Genomic DNA, 25,397 nt, shown 5'->3' on the forward strand with positions numbered 1-25,397 from the left:
TAACACACATGGGATTAGGTAATTACGTAACAACAAGAAAAACAACAGTTAGTTGTTATTTTAAGACACAGAGGTCAGCCTTTCTGTAATAGTTCTTGCAAGAACAATATTGTCAAGTGCATTTGCAAAATCCATCAAGCACCATAATGAAACTGGCTCTTATGAAAACCATCCCAGGAGGGCGAGACCAAAACCTACCTCTGCCAAGAACGAGAAGTTTATTTAGAGTTATCAGCCTGAAAAATGACCAATTAACAGCACCTCAGATTAGAGGCATAAAAATCAGGAACCATCATGGAGTTAGAAAGTGTTCTAAAACTTTTGAACTGTAGTGTATATTTTTGCAGGATGTTTTTAGAATTTTGGGAAGTTTCCAAAGTAAAACTATACAACAAGAGAAAGACAGGGAACAATGCCTTGCAAGGTTTTACAGGTCCTCAGTAACATGCTCATTTTTTAAAACCTATTATTAATATTTATCAGTGTAAGATCAGCATCTGGCACATAACTGTGCATAACTTTCCTTCTACTCAACATTTTAAATTTTTTTTACTACAGATGTTTACCTTCAGACAAATACAGTACAGAAGGACTGGCATAGTTTCATTAAATTCTGTCCAGGCAGTTTTGTGTGCCGGTGTGACAAAATCTGCCTGAACAAACATACAGATATAAAGACAAACAAATAAAGAGACAGAGACTGGTTTCTGGTCATCCAATATAAAAAAAGATATCATTGAAAAAGCAAGTTCTGACCACAATCTTTCTTTTATTTATATAGACAAAAGGAAGAAAAAGAAATGAGCAGCTGACGAGTGTACTACTGGAACACTGGAATTAACTTTATGCATGTAGTACAATTATAAACATATCTAAACTTCATCTATCGTAATGAATGAGAAATTACTGTGGAATAAAGGGAAATACACATTTCCTCTTTTGTTACTGGTTTGTTACTCATTCCTGGAAGGTAACAGAAAATCTGCTTCCCGTCAGCAGCACACCGTCCCTTCTTTGATTATATTCCTATAATATCATATCACCACATATCATTCTTTAATCCTTACACTCATAGATCTTGTTAGTGCTCACCACAGCTATCTTTCTAAACTTCGTGATAACACCTCATACCTAGAGGTCAGTATGTGAGCGTCTCTCACATTACTGGTGAGTTAATCCTGTGTTTTGACAGTCTCTGAGCAGCAAGGAGGCATCATCTGGTATTCTCACTGGCATATCTTATTGTTCTGCTCTCGTAAAGGTGACATTGGATCAGCCTCTAACATGGACCACATGCTACGCACATGTTGTAGGCACCATGGAGGATTCAGCTTTTCTCATAAGTCAGGAACTGCAGGAGCTTTCAAGGTGTGAGATGCAGCAATCATAGACTCAAGGGGTTGAACCTTATGAATCTCTGTCTTGCAGTTTGTCGGGGGGAAAAAAAAAGAATGAGATCAAGAACGAATGAGGGTTCTGAATCACAAGGAACAAACATGCTTACGGGAAACTCTCCAGGTGAGTAGTATACCACTGAAGACCATGTTAGACTTTAGTGTTTAACAAAAGATTCTTCGCATAATTACGTTACACACTGCATGTTTAATCAAATGTAACTTCTAGCTACAATATAGGTTGCAAATTAGTTAAAGGATTTGAGAATCACCAGCATGTACTTGGGAAACAAATGGAAAATTCAATTATAGTGGAAGAATAATTGAATTCAATTAAAAACAAATAATAATACCCATGTTGTAATGAGATGTAAAGAAATATATGAATAAGTGTTTTTTTTGTTTTTATGTAAAGTCATTAACCTACGCCATGCATTAAACTAATCCTAAAACATAAGATGCTGTTAAAAAAAATCAATTCTGTTTGCTTTCTCCTGAGGTGATATCCATGCATGAACAAACTGTTGCGTTTCTGTCTTTGCTTTAAGCTACGTCGACTATGTTACTAACAAATAACCATTATTTCTTTCTGAAAAAGTAATCACATCTCTGAAAGGATTAATTATACAGATTTAATTTGCAAACACCTCTGAATGGAAAATTCATGAGTGCGCTACAAAAATATGTAAGCATAAATGTTTACTGTCTGCACCAACAGCTGCCCTTAGTCTTTCATTTTAAGTGATTTTTAGAGTAAATTGGTTTTCTGTTCCTTTTCTCAGTACAGGAAAACATGCTGAAATTATTTTCCGCGAAACACACATGCATTACAGATGCAGCGGGCAGAGATTAGGTTGTGAAGGACTGAATGTGTCTTTTTATTCTGTGCTTCATTTTGGTATATGCCATCATCTGATTTTAATTTTTTTTAGTCCAACTGACTGATTGCATGCATTTATCAATGTTAAAACTGGTTTATCCTAGCAGTGCATCATGGGAATTCAGACAGTCCTCCAGCAGCCAAAAACACTGCACTACATGATGAACATCTGTATATAGTGACTACCAGTAAGCCTTGCAATTACAAACGAAGGGTTCTAGCATTTGGGTTGTTATGTAAACTGGCTAACGTTCTATTGATTAACTTTCATAGTGTAATTAATAATAATAATTAAAAAATTCTAATAGTGTTAGCTATCATTACTAACCCATATGATATCATTCCACATGTGGAAATATCGCTGGAATTGCTTCCTCAGCACATAACCTGTTTCCTAAGACAGAAATTCATCAAAAATCTATTTACATTTACTTGAGATCATTTGCACAGCAAGTATAGGTGAACTGGATCTTGACCAGGAGATTGCAGGTAATATGAGAGTACGCAGGGTTGCACATGATGGATTTCAGGCTGTTAGGTCAGCAGTGTGTTTTGCCAGAGCACTGATATTGAACACAGACTTTCACAGCATCAGTTAATAACAGATATCGATATTACATCAAAAGGCAGAGTATAACAGCACAGCAAGTTCACTCAGGCTTAATCTTAAAACTACAAGATTGCGCAGTGGCAAAATTGTGCGGCATGCCTGGTAGAGAATGATGACATCTCACATAAAAAGATTCGAACCTGGACTGAAATTATTTTCTTTCTCTCTTAACTGAAATTACCTATAGGCGACGTCCACTCAAGCCATAGTAGTCAACTGACAGGTAATTCTTGGGCACTAATCACTAATGTAATACACAGTTTTGAAATCAACTAAGCCTGCTCTCTGCTGTGGCGTCTGGTGTGTCGGTGTGTAAAACAATTGTTGTGACATCCTTTTAAAAAGATATTAACACCTTTTAAAAATTCACATTAAATTCAATATGAATGCACTACAGAAATGAAACAAGAGAAAACATGGTCTTAATAACAGTCTTCCAACTATACGATGGGAGAACACCAGGGTTGTTGCTATTTATGCTTGTTTTTAGGGCTTATGAGAGATCTGCTGTTTATTTGTTGAAGCCTTTTCTGGGAAAAGATTATTTCTGCACACTGGAGGATTAAAATGACTTTAATGGCACACGTTGCATTTTTAACTGGTACGCAACCTACTCATATTCTACTGCTTTTGCGTCTGCTTATTTTGACAAGACATGTCTGACTGAACGAATCAAAACATTTAGATTAAATGAATTATTCATAACAATATGAAGATGGTTTTGCTACAAAAAAATAGTGTATCTATGAGTACCACACTCACATTAAATATTCTTTTGGCAATATACTTATATCATCTTTATATGCATAGCTCTGAGTAGCTGTCTCAAGAAAGAAATAAAAAATGGCAAGGCATGTTGTTATGGAAAACAAATTAACAGCGAGGTAGTGTGATGCCTTCTTTACGACCCCAAAAGGAATATTTACAACCAACAGCACGTCTTGAAGTGTTGTATTCCACTCTTACTACAGCAAATTTGCTAAATTTAAAAAATGACAGCTCATACTTTTTATTCTCTTCACAGGTACTTTTAATGTGAAGTTTCTATAAGTCAAGTTCATTCTTGTTATGACTTTTTTTAAAAGACCGATCAGCCGCAACACTAAGATCACCGCAGGGTGACTTACATTATAACATTGATTATTAAATTAATCATTAATCGCCAGTGAACTGAAGACAAGATCATGGGAACCCATGGTTGTAGTGACCAAAGGCCAACCCATTATAGCCACAGTGTAGCCACAAATTGCTGAAAAAGTCAATGCTTGCCATGATAGAAAAGTATCAGAACTCTTAGTCTTGAACACTAAATTTCAAGATGTTTATCCGCCCTCCAAATCCCCAGATCTCAGTCTAACTGAGCGTCCACAGAATACACTGGAAAAAGTCCGACAACCGGCAACTCATAGCCCCCAAGGAATCTGCCACCGACACCATGGCACAACCCCAGAGGTCTTGTTGAGCCATGCCCCTTGGGACCAGAGCTGTCCCAGCAACACAAGGGGAACCTAACCTGAAAACCTAATCTTTTGAATTTTAATGTTATGCCTGATCTGTATACAGTGGAACCTTGGATTATGAGCATAATTTGTAAAGCCGGCTCCTATTCCAAAATACTCATAAACCAAATTAAATTTTCCCATAAGAAATAATAAAACTCAAATTATTTGTTCCACAGCCAAAAAAAAACATAAAAATAATTAACACAAAATATTAAGTAAAAAAAAAAAAATTTACCTGCACTTTACCTTTAAAAAAAAAGTAAAAAGTGTTTTGTGCGCGCAGGCGCTGTGTGTGTGTGTGTGTGTGTGTGTGTGTGTCTCCCCCTTTCTCGTCTTATGCAATGATCCTTCCTTCACTCTTTTCACACACACACACGCACACAACGGAAACACTGCTGTAAAGAAAAAAAAATAGTGTGTCTGCTCTGTGTAGAGCAGAGAGAAAGAGTGTGTGTGTCTGTGAAGGCGAATGTAGGAGGGGTCTGTGTGTCTGTGTTGCACGGTGTCCAACGACGCGCGTGCATACAGACACACACAGCAGGGAAAAAGCAGGCTAAGCCTTGAGCAGAGAGAGAAAATGTGTGTGATTTTTAAGATCTTTAACCTCTCTAATGAGACGTGCTTTTGCTTTACACGTGCGCTGTGCACACACGCATAAGACACAAAATAAAATATGTTTTAAGCACACACACACGTGGTCACAGTGTTATAGTAAACAGTACACGCGTGCACAGATGTTGATTATACCAGTCAGAGACGCGCACTAAGACCCAGCAGGGGAGACGATTACCCACAATTCCGCAGCACAGGAGAGAAAAACTGTTGGCTCAGTTGTGATCATGTGACGCTTGGCGTAAAAACAAGAAGCGCATGCGTGATACATGATACTCGGTACTCGTAAACCAAGACTTGTTCGTTTTTCCAAGTTAAAATTTATAAAAACTGTTTCAGGAACCTGCTTAACCCTCATAGGTGGACAGCTGCTTGTGTAGCCCATTGTTTGTTACAAAGCACTCACACTGGAGACTCCTTCTAAAAATCTACTTTATTATAACAGTGATTCCTACATGTCTTATTTTCAGGTACAGCATCCACCCTACAAGTACTCATGAAAAAATGTTACATTAAAATAATGAGTAAATTATTATAAATTTGTGCTATGCTATTTATCAGAGCTGCTGTTACAGAAAATTAATCAAGACCTTCTGGCCAATCAGATTAGAGACCTCACTAGTGCTGGGGTATAATGTTTCATAATGCAGCTTTCACTCCACTGAGCTCTTAAATTAATTGGACTTTGGGTGCGACTCACCTACAGCACGCGAAAGATCCCATGCTTGAGGATATTAAAAATTCAAAACTAATACATCAGTTGATTCAGAGTGCATCTTCAGCAAACTGATCTGGTATGAGTGCTTAATTAATTTAAAGGTTAATTCAATTCACAAGCACAACGGTACCTTCATACTCATGCATAGAATTTATTTAAATAATGTGTATATTGCTGTGGATATCAAATGTCAGAAGATTTGCATTCTGTTATTGACAGTGGATGCATCGGGCATGTTTTTTTTTTTTTTTTCTTGCAAAGTCTCCTGATGCTGTTTCCTCCATGTCGGAGTCTTCTTAATAAAGTCTGTCCCACTGAGTAAGAAAAATAAAAATAAAAATCCCAGACTTGGTTAGGTGTTTAAATTTTAATCAGACTGTTTAGCACCCTGCAATGTCAGAGTAAATATTATTAAAATGATCATGTTTACACATACTGATGGATACTCGGCTCCAAAAGGCAGTTGCTATCTATTACGTACCCATGGTTGCATATTTTCAATCCTGGGAGTTTAAAGTTCTTGTTTTAACACAGATGCATTCAATCAGGAGTCTCTGAGCAGTGAAATTACAAAACAGCACTGATTAAGCATGTTTATTTCACTTGCAAATTGAGCTCAAACCTGTACAAATCTGCCGCCTTACCCCTCTTCATGCTTCTGAAGATACATTTTCTACTAGAGGAAGTTCTACTGAGAGATACGCACTTATAAAATATTCATTCTCTTACTCTGTTTATTAGCTTTCATCGGCCTATTTACTCGTTCTAATTTACTTTAACCATCTTCTTTTCATGTTATTCGGCTATCTTTGTCAGCCTTCTAAAAAATATATATATATCTTTTTTTTTTTTTTGTTACAGTCTACCGCTGGGAGAAAGCTGGCTCCTGCTACTGCTCTGCCCAGTCTATTGTTTTGCTGTGTTACAGAAATAGAGTCCAAAAGCTTGTAGCAGTATAAAACTGTCCTCAAGTGGACAAGCACTAGCAAAAGTAGCAGAATTTTTAACACACCACTGTATGTTCCACCTAACAAAGAATTATTGAAGAACATTCATCATTTATTGGACAGGTCAGATTTTCTCCCATTCCTCAAATGATATCCATAAAATATTTAAAATATATATATGTTGGAATAAGAGGAGTGAACAGAGCACAAATTCATTATTAAGCCCATGAGGGAAGCCTATGCTCCAGTATGCTTGACCAATCCCATATTACTCTATGTTTGCCAATAAGTACATCGTCTTTCTTTATTGTATTTTATTGTGATCGTCTGCTCGTTTTAATCTGATTATCTCATCTCATCATCTATACCGCTTTATCCAGTATACAGGGTCACGGAGGGTCTTGAAACCTATCTCAAGAGACTTAGGACACGGGATGGGGGTATACACACACATACTGTACACTCACACACTCATTCATACACTACAGGCAATTTGTTAGCTTTGTGTGGACGACCTAAAGACTTCTTAAGGCGTCTTGAGTTTTAAAGGTCTTCTACTCTACACTTGACCTGAGGCTTGTGTCTTACGATCCGCCACACCGACTTCGATCAAAAGATGCAGGCTGCTTGTCAGTACCACGTACAGTATTATGAAAACTACAGCAGGGGGCAGAGCTTTTTCTCACAAAGCCCCAAAGTTATGGAATAGTCTTCCAATTGATGTTAGGGACTCCGACACAGTCTCAGTGTTTAAGTCTAGGCTAAAAACCTGTTTATTTAGTCAAGCATTTTTGTGAATAGATTTGCCTTGGGTATTTGAGCAGATCTGGGGGACACATGGACGTAGAGTATTATGGTGAACTGGTATGTTTAGATGCTTTCTTCTCCACTCTCACTGATCACTCAGGTTTGTTGACGGGGAAGTGATTGGTCGCTTCACACCTCATGGAGCCCTCATGTCTGTGTTTCCTTTTGACTCTCTCTTTTAGTTATGTTGTCATACAGTAGTTAGTCCTGCCCGAGTCCCTGCTTGCAACCTGCGCAAAATATATATTCACCTTGTTTGACTGTGACCATACCTAACTGCCATCTCTCCTTCTCTTCTGCTCTCTCTTCTTCTCTCTCTACTCCTCTCTCTCGCTCTCTTTCCCTCTCCCTGTCTCTCTGTCGAGCTATACTTGTCGCTCCTGAGCTGCCAGTGATCCAGACCCCCTCTGCCCCCTGGACCTGTCTGACTCGTCCTGGTGTCCTGCTTCTGGTTGGAGATCTCGTCGCATGGGTGGTCTGTGTGGTCTGCCTGGGATGCGTGTGGTGACTGGGGATGGTTCCACTTTTCCACAAAGACGGGTCTGTCCTTAGCTTATGCAGACAGTTGTTCTCTGAGGACTTGTGACTTCAGTCCCTCGATAGTTTAGGACTAGAGTTTCCTACAATCCACCTGAGCCTCCAATAATGAACTGGACGCAGTTTTAACTTAAACACATTTCCTGTTATACTGAACTTCCAGCCTCACACAGTATGATGCAGATCAATCCCTGCTATCCATTTCACCCAAATGAGGATGGGTTCCCTGTTGAGTCCGGTTCCTCTCAAGGTTTCTTCCTATTACCATCTCAGGGAGTTTTTCCTTGGCACTGTCGCCGTCGTCCTCAGGGACAGTCTTATCATGTTGATTCATTCACATCTCATACAAATTTAAATAATTATTTTGATTGTGTAAAGCTACTTTGCAACAATGTCTTTTATTAAAAGTGCTATACAAATAAAATTAAATTGAATTTAATTTAATTGAGGGCTAGTCTGCACGCACTGGACAGCAATGTTTAATAATGTACTGTATTGTGAAAAAAATAAACTCTCACCAAAAACATTATAAGCATGAACCTTTGTGAAACCATTAAGAAAAACATAAATACTTACTAAGGTTTGTGATCTTACCGCTGCTAATCTTTTCAAGTCTAATCTGAAAGAGGTCCCCCCCCACCTTCCCGAAAAAAAAAAAAAAACTCTTCTTAGTTGTGTTGGACTAATGGCACTTAGTTATTAACCTAGTTAACCCAGTGTAAGTATGTATCCAATTATGTAAACATTAAAGCACTTTTTGTAAGTCGCTCTGGATAAGAGCGTCTGCCAAATGCCTAAATGTAAATGTAAATGTAGGTAATGATCGGAAGACAATTTGTGTGAGACGACATTTTTTCTTTTTCCTTCGTAAATATATTTTGCTCTTTGTGAGTTTTTTTTTCTTCATTGTACCAAACTATACAGAGATCACTTTGTTATAGCATCGTATCATAAAGTCAACATGTCTTCAGCGCATCTACTGAGAACAGACACAAATCACGGCAAGAGAGAGAGAGAGAGAGAGAATGAGCCATGTGGTCCAAAAAAGCTTTTTTTTTTTTTTTCTATTTCAGCTGACTGAGTCACATAATGGAAATCTGGGCCTTGATGAATGGCCAGAAGGCAGTGAAGCAAAGCATGGCAGAACAAACCATAGACTGCAGGCACAAGCAAAAAGCTAACAAATAAACTGCATAGCACACGGAGGGAGAAGGTCTCATCTCAGTTCATTACCCACTGATATGAGTCCCCATTCTCAATCTGGACTGATGTACAGTCTTTATTCACTATATTAAAGCTGGCATCAGAAGTGTTCAACAGAAGTGTGTGTGTGTGTGTGTGTGTGTGTGTGTGTGTGTGTGTGTGTGTGTGTGATATCACTGAATGTTACGGGACACAAACAACCCTTCATCATGCTTTTACTGATTCTGAGAGGCTACTGAACATCTAGATAAGGGCAAAGCCAAAGCTTATCTATGAGCAAGTTAACATCAGTGTGATGCAAATCCGAGTAGCAACTTCAATAGATTCATCAACTTATATTTCCTATGACTTTCACACAGATCCAGTGATAGCTTCGAGAGTGCGAGTTAACTATACAAGTGCAATATTTTTTTTTCTACTTAACACTTACATGAAAAGTAATGAACGGTGCACTTATCTGATCAATTCCCGTTTTATGGCATTACGGCTTGGAGCCAGCAGCAGATTAAATGAGAACTAATAGGAGAGGAAATATGATTTGAAATTCTATGTGATGGGTATGTCTGTCAGCTGTCTTTACCGGGAGCAGCAAAATTAACGTTCAGCGTTTCTGAAGTGTCCTCATGCTGCAGTAATGAGACAGAAGATGAATTACCTTACGTGCAAGGTGTCATTTTGACACACACACTTGCATGCACACACATACACACACACACACACACACCGCAATACAGATTGCGTGTAGCACATAGGCACACACATTCTGGAAAGGCACGGCCTCTTTAAAGCCAAGCCCTTTATACAGATGCACGCATGTCTTTTGGTTCGTTTTGAATGACCAAGCACACATCTGTATACTACGACACACATCTCATATAATTCCATAATCCATGTTTTAAACCACTTTGATACTTTTATACTTTATCGTTCACACACTCATTTTGTAAAATAAATATTTTACAATATAAATATACTGTATTGTCCTAATTTATAATTTAATCCTATTTTATTTTGTATTTTATTCGTTATTTTGTACGTTTAAATTTTAATTTTATTGCAAATTCTATTGTTAGTTTTGATGTATTTCTAGTGCAATATTTTTTTATTTGCAGTGCTTTTTTTTTCTCTTTGCCTGTGTAAGAAGATGAAGTTTCTAAATTAGCAGGAGATCGGCAAGCTTTGACAGAAAGACATCTTTAACCTGATTGGTCTGGCATTGTTGGTCCATGTTGATTGCTTAAAATCCTATTCACATAGCCTGGAGCACCTCCCGGACTAGTGTTTTTGCTCTAAACAGGTATTTTATTGACAGCTGTCAGTGTGAGGAGAGAGTTCATACTTACAGTAATTACTCCATGTTTCACAACCTGGAGCACTTTAAAGATCTTTGCTTTTAAATGTTTGTGATGGTTTTAGTGATTCTGAAGCTAATTTATTGATCAGGGCTGTACTTTTGTCATTTGTTGGACATTGCTAACATAGTTATGATGGTGTTAAATATAAGAAAAAATGACAACAACAACATCAACCATTCAGTAAGTCAGGGTTTGCTGCTTGTCCAATACAATATTAATGATAAATACAATGCAGCTATACAGTATAAACAGTTCAGAGGTTTGGTTGTGCTGTGTTACAGCAGTGACTCCACTTGGCTGGTTAAAAATATACCAGATGACATGCCCGATGCCGCGGGTGGTAGTATTAGCATGAGAAATGCAGCTTTGGAACATGATCTTTTTGAGCGGAGTGTACAGATGAGGGGGTGGGAGAGCTGGACAGACTGTTAAACTAAACTGGAGCATCACTTTCTTTAGGTAGTGCTGACGCAAGAATGACTGTAGATCACCAGGTACAGCACTGTAAGAGCATTGTACAGTAGGTAATGTACAAAAATATTATAACGATCTAATAACTATCTAAACTAAAGAATTGGGAATTCTCTTACAACCAAATTCTTGGATAATACTGAACATCACATAAAGACTAATAAGCAAGCTGGTGGAGTTTACCTTAAATCTAGTGTCATATAATTTATTTGGCCAAATCTGATCTATTGTTCCCATCTACTATATACTTGAACATTTTATGTTATCCACTCTCGTAGCAACCACAACATCACTATTCTAATGATACTCAGTTCCAACTGTCCTGCCCCTTCAGCAAACTCCTCAGTCTGCCTTCCAGATATATCAGTCTGGATAAAGGACCACTCTGTCTCAAAGCTAGACATTGCTGTCAGTCCAACAAGCCTATTAATCGAATACAACATCAAGTTCAACCTTAGTTTATTGTTGCTATTACTATTAAGGTCCATCAGGAATAATATACAAGGAGTCTGCCTTTATAAACCGCGCTGTTGTGATTTCTAAATCCTGCAGCATTCATTTTTGTATCAGGAGTTACTGTACATTCAATGCCTGGCACAATTCATCCAGGAAATTTGAATATATTTGTATTTTGCTTTATATACCTATTTCAGAGCCGCTATGTCGTCTTCGTCAAAAACCTATCCTTACACTATAATACAAATCGGCATGCGTCTAAACACAATCAAGCTTTAAAAGCATGTTAAATGGGAGTCTTTGAGTCGAGCAGTGTTCAGTATTTTGTCTTATTTTTAATCAACCAAAACATACAGACTGCATGGGAGCATAGGTTTTTAATCTAGTGAGATCCCATATTTTTCAGTTTTTTTAACAACCTAACATGAGTCTCAGTGGTCCCCCAAAGTGTGTCTGTTAAAGCTCCATCCAAAATACTCCTCAGACTATGCATTTTTTATACCTTGAACTACCTTTGTTTCACTTCTCTTCAAAATAGGCCATTTCAGTGTCTGAAATGTAGACACCTCTCCAGGCAGAGCTGAGCAACAGGCCAGGGGAGGAATGTTCTGACATGAAGTTACAATAGGAAAAAATCTACTTGGGTAAATACAAAAACAGAAAAATGACAAAAAGCTAAGAAAGTTTTTTCTTTTATGTTTTTTGTTTGTGAATGCACACTGAAGACCTATCACAATGTCTAAAAATGCACAATAGGTCCCCTTTATATCCTTTATACATGCCTATAGTGTAATTAATGAAACATTACCCACCTATTGAGAGTGAATGCAATTATTGGCATGGAACTTTTAACAATAGCCAGAAAGCATCTTTAAAGTAATCCAGATGAAGATTTAGACAATTTTATCCCAATCATTTTCTCACTGGTATGCACATACAGTTACTTCTTACACTTATATATACACTCATATATCGTATTACAGGTATTAATATGTATTATTAATTGAATGTGTTTAATGTATACTGTCCATTATATAGCCCATTATATATATATATATATATATATATATATATATATATATATACATTAATAATATTAATAATAATAATAATCCAGTATGTTAAAATATGAAAATATTTCCATTTGACTTTGGGTAAAGTACTATTCATACATTATAAATCACATGTGTTTCTAGTTCAGTTCACTCAACCATAGTCATGGAGAGACTGCTGACTTGACAGCTGTCCAAAGATGATCATCAATACCCTCCACAAGGAGCCACAGAAGGTCATCATTAAAAGGGCTCACTGTTCGCATAGTGCTGTATTTAGGAATATTAATGGAACGTGGACTGGAAAGGAAACTACTGGTAAGAAAATGTGCACAAACAACAGGGATGTCCTCAGCCTTAAGTCAAACAAAGCCATTTCAAGAGTTTGGGGAGCTTAACGGGGAGTGGAGTGAGACTGGAATCAGTGAATCAAGAGCTACCATGCCACATGTCTTTAGAAACTGTTGTATTCCTAATATCAAGCTAGTCCTGAACCAGAGACAATGTCGGAAGTGTCTTACCTGGTCTAAAAAGAAAAAATATTTGGACCATTACTCAATGGTCCAACGTCCTCTCTTTTAGATGAAAGTAAATTTTGCATTTCATTTGGAAACCAAGATCTCAGAGTTTTAGTGAAAGAGAGGAGAGGTGCAGAATCCAAGTTGCTTAAAATAAGGCATAAAGATTCCACAGTTAGTGATGCTTTGGAGTCCTATGTCATCTGCTTGTGTTAGTTAAAAAACAACAACAAAAGGCTCTTCTAGAATATATGAGAGTTTTACTTCCTGAAATAATTCATGGGGAAAAAAAGAAAAAAGTCACTTTCAATTATATTAAACTTAAAAAAAAAAAAAAAAGTTTTCTACTTTAAAGATTATGTATGGTCATGTGCCATCAGGCTATTGCCAATTTTCTTTAAAAAAAAAAAAAAAAATCTTACAAACCGCACTAAATTGATTCATACTAAATATCATTTTACTTTTAAAATCTTTTAAAAATATAGCAATATCCAAATCAGACTTTTTCCACATAAAAACAAACAAATAAATATTTAGTTACAAGATGAAATGCATAAATGAAATTTCACAAGTTCATTTCCATGCCTAATTAAAAGAATATTACTGGATAATTTGACAAAATGTTGACTATCATTGGATTTAATCCTAAAAAGTGCTTCTTTTTTTTGCATGGTATTTTCTTGATTAAACAATAAAGAAATTATGTTCCAACAATTTCTTTCTCTTGTATGTGTCTTTCTCTTGTGTGTGTCTTGAGAGCGTCTTCAGAGTAAAATAATTATTTTAATTCTAACATCAAAATACTAGATTTCGTTTTATTAAGGATGCAAATTTATGCATATTTAATTAGACAAAGCCTCAAACTCACAAACAAATGTAAATGTTTGAAAAGCTTCCAAAACAACAATAAAAAGAAGACGCTTGAAAGAATAGCAGCAAGAAACTGACAACGATTAAGTGTATTATATTATATACATTGGTTAAGGAGTACTACCCTATTCGCCGATAATGCCTTGCTTTTTGATTTTTGCTTAGTGAGCTCTTCCCTTCGCTGCACTCGCTTCTGATCAGTTGATGGATAATTTATTTTAGCACTGGTATCACTGGTGCTGTAAGTCCTTGAAAGGCTGCATGCCAGAAGTGGATGATGTCTCGCACATTCTGAAGAAAGAATCTGCTTAGAGAAATACATGTAATGGGAAAAAGTTATATATTTTTATTTGAAGTACTGTATATACAGGTGTCTCATTTGCTGAATGAAGCAGTAGCTGTAACCAGCTTACTATGTGTTCAACGAAAACGTGGTTTTTACTCAGAAATTCTCAGAGCTTGATTTATTGCTGACATTGTAATTAGATTAATGGCAACTCATGTGTCAAAAGAAGGTGGTCTTCAGGAATGTGCCCTATATAGAGGCCTAACGCGAATTCCCCAGCCATAGAGAAAGAAAAAAAGAATAAAGCGACAGAAAGGAACATAGCCGACCGACCAGAGAGCAAAGCTGACCTAATTATTAATCACTGCAAATGCAGCAACATGACACTTTTTAATTAATTGGCTGACTATGTGTGGCCTATTTGCCAACATGTTTGGGGAGCAAGTCTTACAGCATGGCTACAGACGTGTTATATTTAATTAGGACTGGAGGCTTCTCTTAGCACAAGCCCCAGAGTGGGACGATCAGGGCTAGCACTCTCCCTAGGGATTCTGGGAAGCTGTAATTTTTCAGGTCACTTATGCAGACAATTGCAAATTTCTAGCTAAATTAGAAAACCCATCTAAAACAACCATAAGGCTATCTAGTCATGTAATGGAGCTCTAGTAGTAGTCGGTTTTTTTTTTTTTTTTTTTTTTTAACGAGAAAGGCGTCTTCATTAGAATGTAATTAAAACTGTGTTCCTTTTTCATTCTAAGTTTCAGCAGGAGAGATTTAAACAAATCTCAGCCTGCATCAGTAAATTCCCATGTGAATTACGAACAGTGAATGAGAAAAGAGACTAAAATTACTTCATTTAATGGCAAAAGCCTTCCTCAAGAATAGACTTAATTTTCAAATAACGTGTGATCGCTTAGGCTGTGCTTTCTTTTTTCTGTGATCAGTTTGGTGGTTGTTGGTTTTATTTTTAGTAAAACTGTATGACATTTGCCTCTGACTTAAAAAAAAGGAAGAAATTTCTGCATCCTACGACGCATACTGTATGAGGTAGAGTATTTCTGAGTATTTCTCATTTCTGAGAAATTGTGATTATAAATCTTTAGGGAAATGTCTTGTACTGTAATTGTAAGTATATAAATGAAAATGAAATTCAGCAGTAGGATTGATAGCTTTTTACACCTGGTACTTTCATATGGCTTGAATGACGTTATTGACTAATAACTAACTAATAATGCAAATGTCAAGATGGTCCATTGTTGTCTTAGCAAATGTAGATTAACTTTAGTATTGAGACCAAAAGAGCTATAACCACACTGTACTTCTAAGACTGCACTGGTAAACGTTATTTGTAAAAATGTGATGCAGTATAATGCTATACAGTAGAATCATTAATATTCATTCATCTTCACAGCTTTGTCCTGGTCAGAGTCAAAGTGGATTAGAAGTCTGTCCTGGAAACAGTGGGCACGAGGTGGGAATACTAGTCCATTTCAAGCAGCATGCATACACACACACACACACACACACACACACGCACACCTTGTGCTAATCCACTCCCATCTTGAGATTAGTTAATTTTACTCTCTTGGCTCCTGGCCATGGATGGCTGTGGGATCTAATTATTATCGCAATTTCAAAAGCAGAAGATAAGTGAAACGCTGTACTTTTTGCACTGGGGCTGTTCACACGCCTTTTCCCACAACTCGTTATACTGTTGTAGGCGAGCTAACAATTTTATTTACATTAATGTTTTTTAAATGTGTTAAACATAGCATTTGTTTTAAAGGTCTAATTTGTATTCTTTCCACTTTTGTTTCCGATAGCTTTCAGTTCGGTCAGTTTGGACTCCCCGGTGATCTCCAGCGGGTTTTAGTTTTCTATAAAATACTTAATATTGTGTGAAGGACACTGGACAAAGACAGGTGGTGGGAAAAAAGTATTAACGCATGTATCATATTAGATCTCCTTGTTCACAAAACAGATGATGTCATTAATTAAATCTAGTCAATCTGGCTAAAGAGTTGTGATAATTATGTGTAAAAAAAAACTAGTGGGAAAACTGGCTATGTGATAATGGTATTCAGCTTTGAAATACCTATTGGACAAACTGTTCTCTTTCTACAGTATGTGTTGCCAGATACAGCAGGTTCTGAAGAATAAAGGACTTATTGTTGTTTAGCCATTTCATTGCATAAAAATAAAAAATATATTTTTTATTACCTTTATTGTTAAAATTATTGAATAGCATTGAATGTAATTTTTTAATTTGTCCCACCCACTGTACTTCATTTATCAATTTATCCACCCCATGTGTCCTGTGTACTGGAATTCCTTGAGGAAACTAAAAAAAGCACAGAATGAACATGCAAACTCTTTGCACATACCCTGGAGGTAAGATCCAAAGCCCCAAGTATAAAGGTACAAATCGACAATTCTACCTGTCCTCCCAAAACTGTGTGTTTCAATCTCACATGAAGATTTGCTAACAAGATTTATCATTAGGGTTAGCAGTAGAAAGTCCCAGTTCCCACAAATTTGGAATTTTATGTCAAAAATCAAATTTCTTTAGTGCTTCATGTTTTTTATGGTTTCATTTATTCCCATTTGAGTGGTTGATGAACACAATATTGTTCTCCTACCAATGTGGCCTTTCTAGCTTTCACAGGAAATTGCAGCCAAGATGGATTTTGTATGTGATCATAGCTCGTTCAGCCTTAATAGCAGGATCCCGCAATAAGATCATAACTTGGAGATAAACACTTCAGATGTAATAAAATAGTGCTTTTCTGTTTACTCTCACCCACTTTGTGACAGCTGTTTGAAATTCAATTTGTGCAGATATGAGAAAATCCATAGGTAATTATATAAGAACCAAGACTCCATTACAGTTGCTTATGACTACTGTAGAATAAATCAATCTAAGTTAATGACTTGTCAAGAATGTCTTTGATTTATCTCAGGTTGACAGTACTGAAGAGTACAAAACATCTCATTTACCCCAAAACCTTACCATAAATGAAATTTTGATTAATTACTGTATGAATTCTGTAGTCAAAAGGCAACCTTAAATAAGAATTTACAGTCGAATGTTGCATTCTATTCAACATGTATTGGTTAATCCAGTAAAACAGGTTTATTATACTGTAAATATGATGTCCCTCCACATACAATATTCAGAATTAGAGGTTGCTTACTAAAGAATAAGCAGATTCTGTTCAGACATATGCACACACAAAATCCAGAGCTTTAGACACACAAATGCCCCTATTAATGCAAAGGCTGTGCACTATCCTCCTTGCTAAATTATCACCATGGGTGGTAAGAGTCAGCGGAACAAGGAATGAATTTCCCGCCTCTTAGAATAAATCCCTTGAGTGCTTTTCTCTCTCCTTTAAAGAGAAGGGCACAGGCACTGCAATGACACACCATTGAATTGTAATAGCTCAGTGGTTTAAAAGCACTTTAGACACCCCCTTAACATGGAGACAGACCCAGACACATTTCCCAAAAGTGCCGTTTCGGCCACTGCTAAAAGCCTTTTAAGGCGAGTTAAAGGCGGAAGCCTTCACACAAACCCTCATTTGAAATTACTGGGAAAGAAGGTCACATGATGTGCCCCCTTCTGCATATCAAATACATAGCATGATTAAAATTCACCTAAGCAAATGTGAGCACTAAATATACATATCTCAGGTTTTAATCATGAATTATGATCTGGGTTTTTTTGGTTAAAAAAAAAAAAAAAGAGACTCACACCTGATCAATGATCTCTGGTCTTTTCTCTCCATTTCCATGTTTTTTTTTTTTTTTACAGAACATACTTCTAGGCCTATGTATGGACAAACAATGGTACAGTAATAGACTCGGTCTTCTGCCTGTAGGTTACAGTATTTATAACTTTGATTGTTTACTGCCTAGAGGTGCTGAGATGCATATACTGGCAATATTCTATTATGAAACAGAAAACCCAGTACGATAAGCTTTAGGCATCATTGTATAGCTTTAAACTTTATCATACAGGTTTCTTTTAGCAGCAGAAATAAGAAAGAAAATCAGACAGTCAAATTAAATCAGCTTCCTAAAAATAGACATGCGAAACCTGTGAAATTAAAGACTCAAGAATGATGCCACCCAAAAAAAAAAAAAAAAAAAAAAGAATATTAGCTCTAGGGTTGTTCATCTCAACATTCTAGCACTGACTCATTCAAAGGAATCCTCACTACGCAGGCCTGAACACATGGATATATTATTCATGCAACCACATAGCGCAAAATGCGTCAAAAAGAGCCTTTGTTGTATTGCTGGGGATGACCTGCTGCTGTGCTCAATTTCACTCAACTTATCAGCACAACTCCTTTCATATCCCTAGAGGAGCATGAGGTGCAATTTACTGAAAGCAGTAGGGAAATATGTGAACGCATATCGTAGAGAAGCTCTTTTTCAAAATGTCCACATTTTTTCTCCCATTACACAGATGAGTCGAGACTAAAAAGCCACTAGTAATGCATTAATACTTGAATATTTATTTGGGGACTATCATGCTTAAACCAGAAAAATAAAAACATACTAAACTAAACCTGATGGGGTGTTGTTAAACATATATATGTAAAAAAAACAAAACTAAGATACACTGTATATCAAATTGTCATGGCGTGATCGGTATGCACCCAAATCTTTTTCCGCCCCTTGCTCATTCCAAAGGCTCACTACGTAGACAGTGTGAGAAGGGGCGGGGCCGCTAGATCGGGCACAGCTGGCGAGGGATAATTGTTAATGGATGTCGGGCTTGCTCCACTTTATAAAAGGTCCAGAAGTGAGAAGTGTTCGGGAGTGAGAACACTATGCGGAGGACACTGAGTACGAGAGAGGCATGCGGGCAGGACAAATCCACGCGACCCAGGCAGGTGGATTGAACATTTTAATCGCCGCACAGGAGACAGCAGCCAAAGGACTGTATCATACTTTGACTTTCGCCAGTCTTCGTGATCCAGCCGCCGAAGTGGAAAAGGTGACTTCATTTGCCATTAGGCCCCTGTTCCCAGTCAGGAATGTCGCCTAGACGTTGGACATCATGAGGACTTCTGCCTGAGGCCGTGCTGAAAGATTGCTGGGCGGTGCCGGCTGGCTGTGACTGCGACAGCCACGTGGAAAAGACCGCAGGAGCCGCTGCCCACACGGGCTCACTCTGCCACTCTGTTGCCGTCTGCCAGCTGGGCACAGCCTCCGGACCCACAAGTGCACACCCTCACTTATTTTCTTCCCTTCTTTCCTTTCTCCCTCTTTAAAATCCTTTCCTTTTCCCTTTTTTTCAATGAAACTTCTCTTCTTTTTCTGGTAGACCTCGCCTCGTGTGAGTGTGTCTGTGGTGCGTCCTGAGTCAAAGATCTTACAAAATATATGGCCATGACGTGACGTGACATGAATCGGAATTTCTGCAGGTCCTGTGTCATGGTCATTTATTAACGTGCGAAAGTCAGCAGCAGTGACCATGTTTAGTAGAAGAAACATAAGTGAGAGCAGGAAAAAATATCTCAAAAATGTGTTTGTGCCGAGCATTTCAGGGACAGATGTGTATATAATAAAGAGCGATATGGGTTACAGATGTAAACTGTCATGAAAGACAGATTCAATCTGAGGAAAAAAAATTGTAATTGTAGCAACAAGCTCGTAAAGTGAGCCTCACTAAATTGAGGTCATCCAATTGCTACTGCGAGTCTTTAAATTATTTAATTGAGCTCAAATTAAATGCAAAAGTGCCTGTGATTCAAACAACAGCTAAGTTCATATGTTTCCACTACTTATCAATAGACATTTTAATTAAAGTACTACTATGGCTAAGGAAAATACATTGCAACGGACACTTAAACATTTCAGAAAGGCTATATATATTTTAAAAGGTTTTTTAAAATTGGTCTGTCCAAAACAAAACACTAATACTGAAGCCAGGGGAATCGATTAACATTTTTTAGCAAATTATATATCAGCAAATTGTTCACAGGATCATGGACATCCAAGGCTTATCTATCCCTGTGGGGACCAGAGGCTAGGCCACCTGGTCTGATACCGCAGAAAATATAATGTAGCAATAATTGCAAAAAAAAAAAAAAAAAAAAATGCTGACCATTATAGAAAGGTATGAGAACACCCAATGCACCATAGCCTGCTGTATACTGGGCTTAGTATTCAATTTCCCAGATTTCAATCTAATTCAGCATTCATAGAATACAGCAGACAAACAAATCCAATCCATAGGGGCATCACCATGCAACCCATAGCCCCCAAAGGATCCACTGATAATGCTCCGCTGTCAGACACCACAGCACACCCCCAGAGGTCTTGTGGAGTCATGCCTACTATCTAAACAATATTGGGCACAATGTTTAGCATTTAAATTTTTGGTTGATTGGTGTAGTTTCACGCTTAAATCGTGTGCATGACTCTATTTCCAGTCTCCAACGTTAAACAAAACAATTTACGTATCTTACCATATTTGACAAAAAATAGACAATTTAAAAAACATTAAATGCCATCTCCAGGCTTACTGTACTGTAGGTACTCACTGATCATGGTTTTGAGTCTCAATATACAGCGTCGGCACTTTCAGACAAATAGGAGATCCGAGTTCTCTTAAACTATTTAAGTTCCAATCAAGTTCTCAGGTGCATTTAATGAAATTATAAAATTGAGTAAATATGCCGTTTTGTTTTGGAGTCATTAAGTAATCTGCAAAGAATGGACACCAGGAGCAGGTTTTTACATAAACAAGATCAGACTGCACATTTAGAAGCATTACTGCATGGTCACAAAATGCTATTCCAAGTCCTTGATTTAATTAAAGCTTTGCAGGTTTTGGTTCATTTGATGTCTTAACTAAAGAAAAAGTGTTTATGACTTGAACAAGCAATTTACAGGTTAGGTAGAGTTCATGGGTCTCTGGAGACTTGAAGATTTATGTCTATTAATAGACTTTTTAATTAAAGAGTTAACATGGGGATGTGAAATAATGTACAGTATATTACCCTTGCCACCCACATCATCCATCCATATATATGTGTGTGTGGGTTTTTATTAAACTTATCCATTGAAGTATGCCTAACACAGAGGTTTTACTGCAACAATGGCAAATTAAGCAGCACAAATAAAACAGTACTTTATTTTAATGCTAATGAATAAGTAAATGTGGTAGAAATAATCTTATATTAAGTTTATTACACAGCTAAATAGTTTATTAAACAACTAATTCTAGATCCTGGAACACAAGGAACGATGCTTGGTAATGTTGTAGTTTCAGATCAATAATAATAATAATAATAATAATTATTATTATTATTATTATTATTAAATTATGGTTAAATGAATGCAATTTATAAAATATTAAATAATTAAATTAAAAAGATAGAATCTTATTTGAACAGTCCACTTTAAACTCAAAAAACATTCAAGAACCTTGCCTTTAGACACTTATGCAACTGGACGTAACAACATATCAGCAGATGGTTATCTACTGTATCTATGCCATGTATTTAATCTGGGTAACTTTTGCTGAGATACAATAGTTTGCTAGTTGAATGCTGAAATACTGTCTAGAAGAAAAAGGAGTTTAAATGTAACGCCCCCTTAACCTAAACCCTATAAAGGAGCATACTGGGTTCTCTTACCTGAAATTCCAATGTAAAAAGTTATACTAATTTTGCGATCTAATATTAGCTATCTAGCTACTCCAATTTACAATAAACCTTAAATGCAATACTTAAAATACAGTACGTTAAACACACATCACAAAAGTTTGCCCTTCATTATTAATCTTTTGAATGATTGTATTCTTAAAAAAATATATAAACGGCCAGATAAGTGCTTATAAAGCATAAATTAATTCAATGAAAACAAATAAAATGGATTTATCAAAGCATACCCATTTGTTATTCCCACAGTAAAGCAAATAAAACATCCAACAGTTTCTCAGTCAAACTTATTAGACTAACTATGGGCCCTTTTTTTTTTTTTTTTAGCTTAAACTAAGCCGGCACTGCATTTCACTTAAACTCTTAAAGAAAATGTAGTTGCAGGCCTGAATCGTTGCTCGTGAGCGGTGAGGCCTTTAAAACTAAAATGGCCGCTTCACGCCAGTGGCGCAACACAAAATAAAATGGTGACTCACCAGGTTTTTTTCCAAGCGCATGCACTACACTCTTAATTTCACTTTTAGATATGACCATACATTTTAAACATAAAAATAATATAACCTGTATAACAGAATAACATACTTTACAAACAACACTTACATGTCAGAGGGTATATATAGATCCATGCCATCTACATTACACTGTCATACTTCAAAAGAATTTTAACCCCTTCATTCCTCAGCGAGTTACATCTAGTAATAGCAAAATGTCTAATAAAGCACGCTGTGTTTGCAACTAAGACAAAAGAAAAAAGAAAAAAAAAAAGCAAGTCCTTTGCTATGAGATTTGGTGTTCTGTCCTCATTGCTTACATTAAATATATCATCCCAGTCGGCAAACAGATTTTCTTTTTTTCAAAATCTTTGCACTGATTTTTTTTTTTTCTTTTTGCATCTTCCTGATGCAGGTTATAAAACAAGCAGTTCACTGTGTGCTGTGCTGCTATGAATAAAAATTAATACTTCAGACATAAAATCTGCCTGTCCCTCATTCCCAGGCAAGATATTTTCCACCCTGTTTAGATTATTGACTCAACACCATCAATCACAAACCTTTTGCATTTACTGAGAATGCTGTAATACAGTGGTTCCTGACATCCTAAAGAAGATTTGCAAAGTCTATAAAGAGGACTATCCAAACAGTGCTACAGTGGGGGAAAAGAAGAAAAAAATCCAATCTAAAGGCTTCTACAGTGATTTTCATTGTAAAGCAATGTGTACATTTTTTTAACACTGGTTAAGACTAGGTTATTTATAAAAGAGAAGAGAAGAGTGAAAAAGAGCTGATCCAGTTCATAAAGGCGTCTCCTCAGGTCAATTTATCAAACATCCCTGGTTTGCTTTCTAGCTGACAGATGCTATGTAAATGCACCCGAGCTCCTTCGGGAGATAAGAGGAGTCTGATTGGAGCATAGTTTATTGGGAACTGTGTTCGACATAAATCATCAAGCTGCAAAGACACAAAAGAAAACTCACCTTTCGCTTTGTTTTTTGTTGCCGCCTCTGAAAAAAGAGAGATAGGGAAAGTGAAAGAGGGAGAGAGAGAGAGAGAGAGACAGAGCGTCAGACAGATTGTAAAAGCAGAACATTCTTTTCTATAGATACATTCCTTTAATCTAGCCCTGTTTATGTTAAAGTGGTATTTCTTGACATCATGTCTTCTTTCTGTCAGGCATTTTGAAAAGAGCTTGCACCAGAATGCATATGTCTTGTCCTTTCATTATGCCAGGCCTTCTGTTTTGCATGCATTTCTGCCATATATACTTGGTGATGAGGAGCATTATGGTGATATTTTACAGCAAGCGCCATCTGCATAGAGTTCTTTGCGAAGCCTGCTGAATAATTAAGTTGAACCTTTCAGAGTCAGTGTGAACAGAGAACATCAAAGGATGAAGTGAGCCTAAAGAATGAAATGACACTGAAGTTATCGTTATGTGGGAATGCGACAGAAGAATAACACAATAGGGTATTTTATCATAGTTCCAAGGACTTTTCATACTGCCTCACAACCCACATAATCCAACGACTAAGAGCGAAGTAGATATGCATTAGACACAGCTTCGCTAATTATAAAAGCATTATCTGTTTAACACAATGATTTTTTTGACATGAGACATTTTTCTAAAGTGACAAGACAATGATATACCACTGAAATGCTTTATTTCTGTAAAAAGTGCAGTAGATCATAGTGCTAGGCGATATGACCTTATATCCATAGAACAATTAACTGAACATTTTACCTTAGTCATGAGTAATAAATTATTATTTTGTTTTGTTCTTTTGTTTTTTAATATTGTATTTTGGCCTTATGAACTGACGAAGTTTGTACGGTAAACATGGTCTATTACTATGAAAGCTGGGATATTCTTTTCCTAATTAAAGAGTTTTTCTCCATGTTGCATCCATGTGGCAGAGTAGATGGGGCAGAGTTATAACTCCACACTAGGTAATATATGTTTTTAAGGCAACAAAGCATTAACCGGATTTTAAAAATAATTTTTAACCACTATTTATGGTGGGTTTGAGTCATACCTCTTTAAATGAAATTAAAACTGCTCAGGAAAAGACCTCAATTTGACAGTCAGATGATACATGGAACTCAGTTCTTAAGCTTGTCAACTCAACCTCCTTATGCACCCGTACACAGGACTCGTTTCTCCAAACTTAAGCTTTCTCGTTTCTATTCTTGCTGTGATCAATGTAAAAGTAGAGATGCATCTGTTATTCATACAGTATGTACTGGACATGCCCGAATTTGGAAAAAAATCTGGAGGGATGTCTTTAAAACCTTGTTGTATATATTGAAATGCAATCGTGAACCAGGCCCTCTGATTGCTCTTTTTGGTATCATTGGTGAGGAAAATAAGTGTCTAACCCCAGCTAAACAGTGTTTATTATCTTTAGCGACACTCCTGGCCAGGCGTTCCCTTTTATTTAAGTGGAAGGTTGCCACGTCACTCAATCACGTCCAGTGGCTTAGAGATATTTTGTCCTGTTTGTCCCTGGAGAAGATTCACTACTCAGTCCGTGATTTAGACTGGAAACCTTTTTTTTTTTTAATATACATTTATAGTTTAATCCCTTTCGTATCTGATTGTTTTTTTTTTTTTCTTTTTCCTTTTTTTTGCATGCAAAACTCAGACTTTCAGCTTCATGTTTTTTTTATTTCTTACCTTTCCTTCTTTAAATATGCCTGGTGTCTAGTCTTTCTTAAAGATGTAAAGCTGGCTTGGAGTCAGGGAGGGGTGGGATGGGTGGTATAGGTGTTTATAAGGGGTGTGCATTAAAAGACTACATGTTTACTCTGTTACAGTATATCCTGTTTTAAATCAATTAAAAATATTGATGAAGGCGTAAAAAGTATTAACAGAATTCTCAAAAATTTAATTGACTTGGCCAAGATTACATTGATTAGCGGTTCGGAATACCGGTTTCGATTAATTTTCTATAAATTGCCCACCCACCTCCGGTCAAAATTTAAAGGACTAATATCTTTAGA

General features: G+C 36.8%; 1 protein-coding gene across 6 annotated transcripts in view; it reads right to left on the minus strand.

The window, feature by feature from the left end:
* The window catches only part of cadm2b (cell adhesion molecule 2b), a 191,920-nt gene that overhangs the window by 41,868 nt on the left and 124,655 nt on the right, over positions 1 to 25,397 (minus strand). For all 6 annotated transcript variants that reach the window (XM_053506662.1, XM_053506657.1, XM_053506661.1 and 3 more), the window contains exon 2: positions 23,375 to 23,401. In XM_053506662.1, the coding sequence (XP_053362637.1) occupies positions 23,375 to 23,401 (27 nt within the window). The remainder of the gene's footprint in view (positions 1 to 23,374; positions 23,402 to 25,397) is intronic.

The sequence above is a fragment of the Clarias gariepinus genome, chromosome 11, assembly GCF_024256425.1.
Source record: "Clarias gariepinus isolate MV-2021 ecotype Netherlands chromosome 11, CGAR_prim_01v2, whole genome shotgun sequence".
In the NCBI taxonomy this organism is placed as follows: Eukaryota; Metazoa; Chordata; class Actinopteri; order Siluriformes; family Clariidae; genus Clarias; species Clarias gariepinus.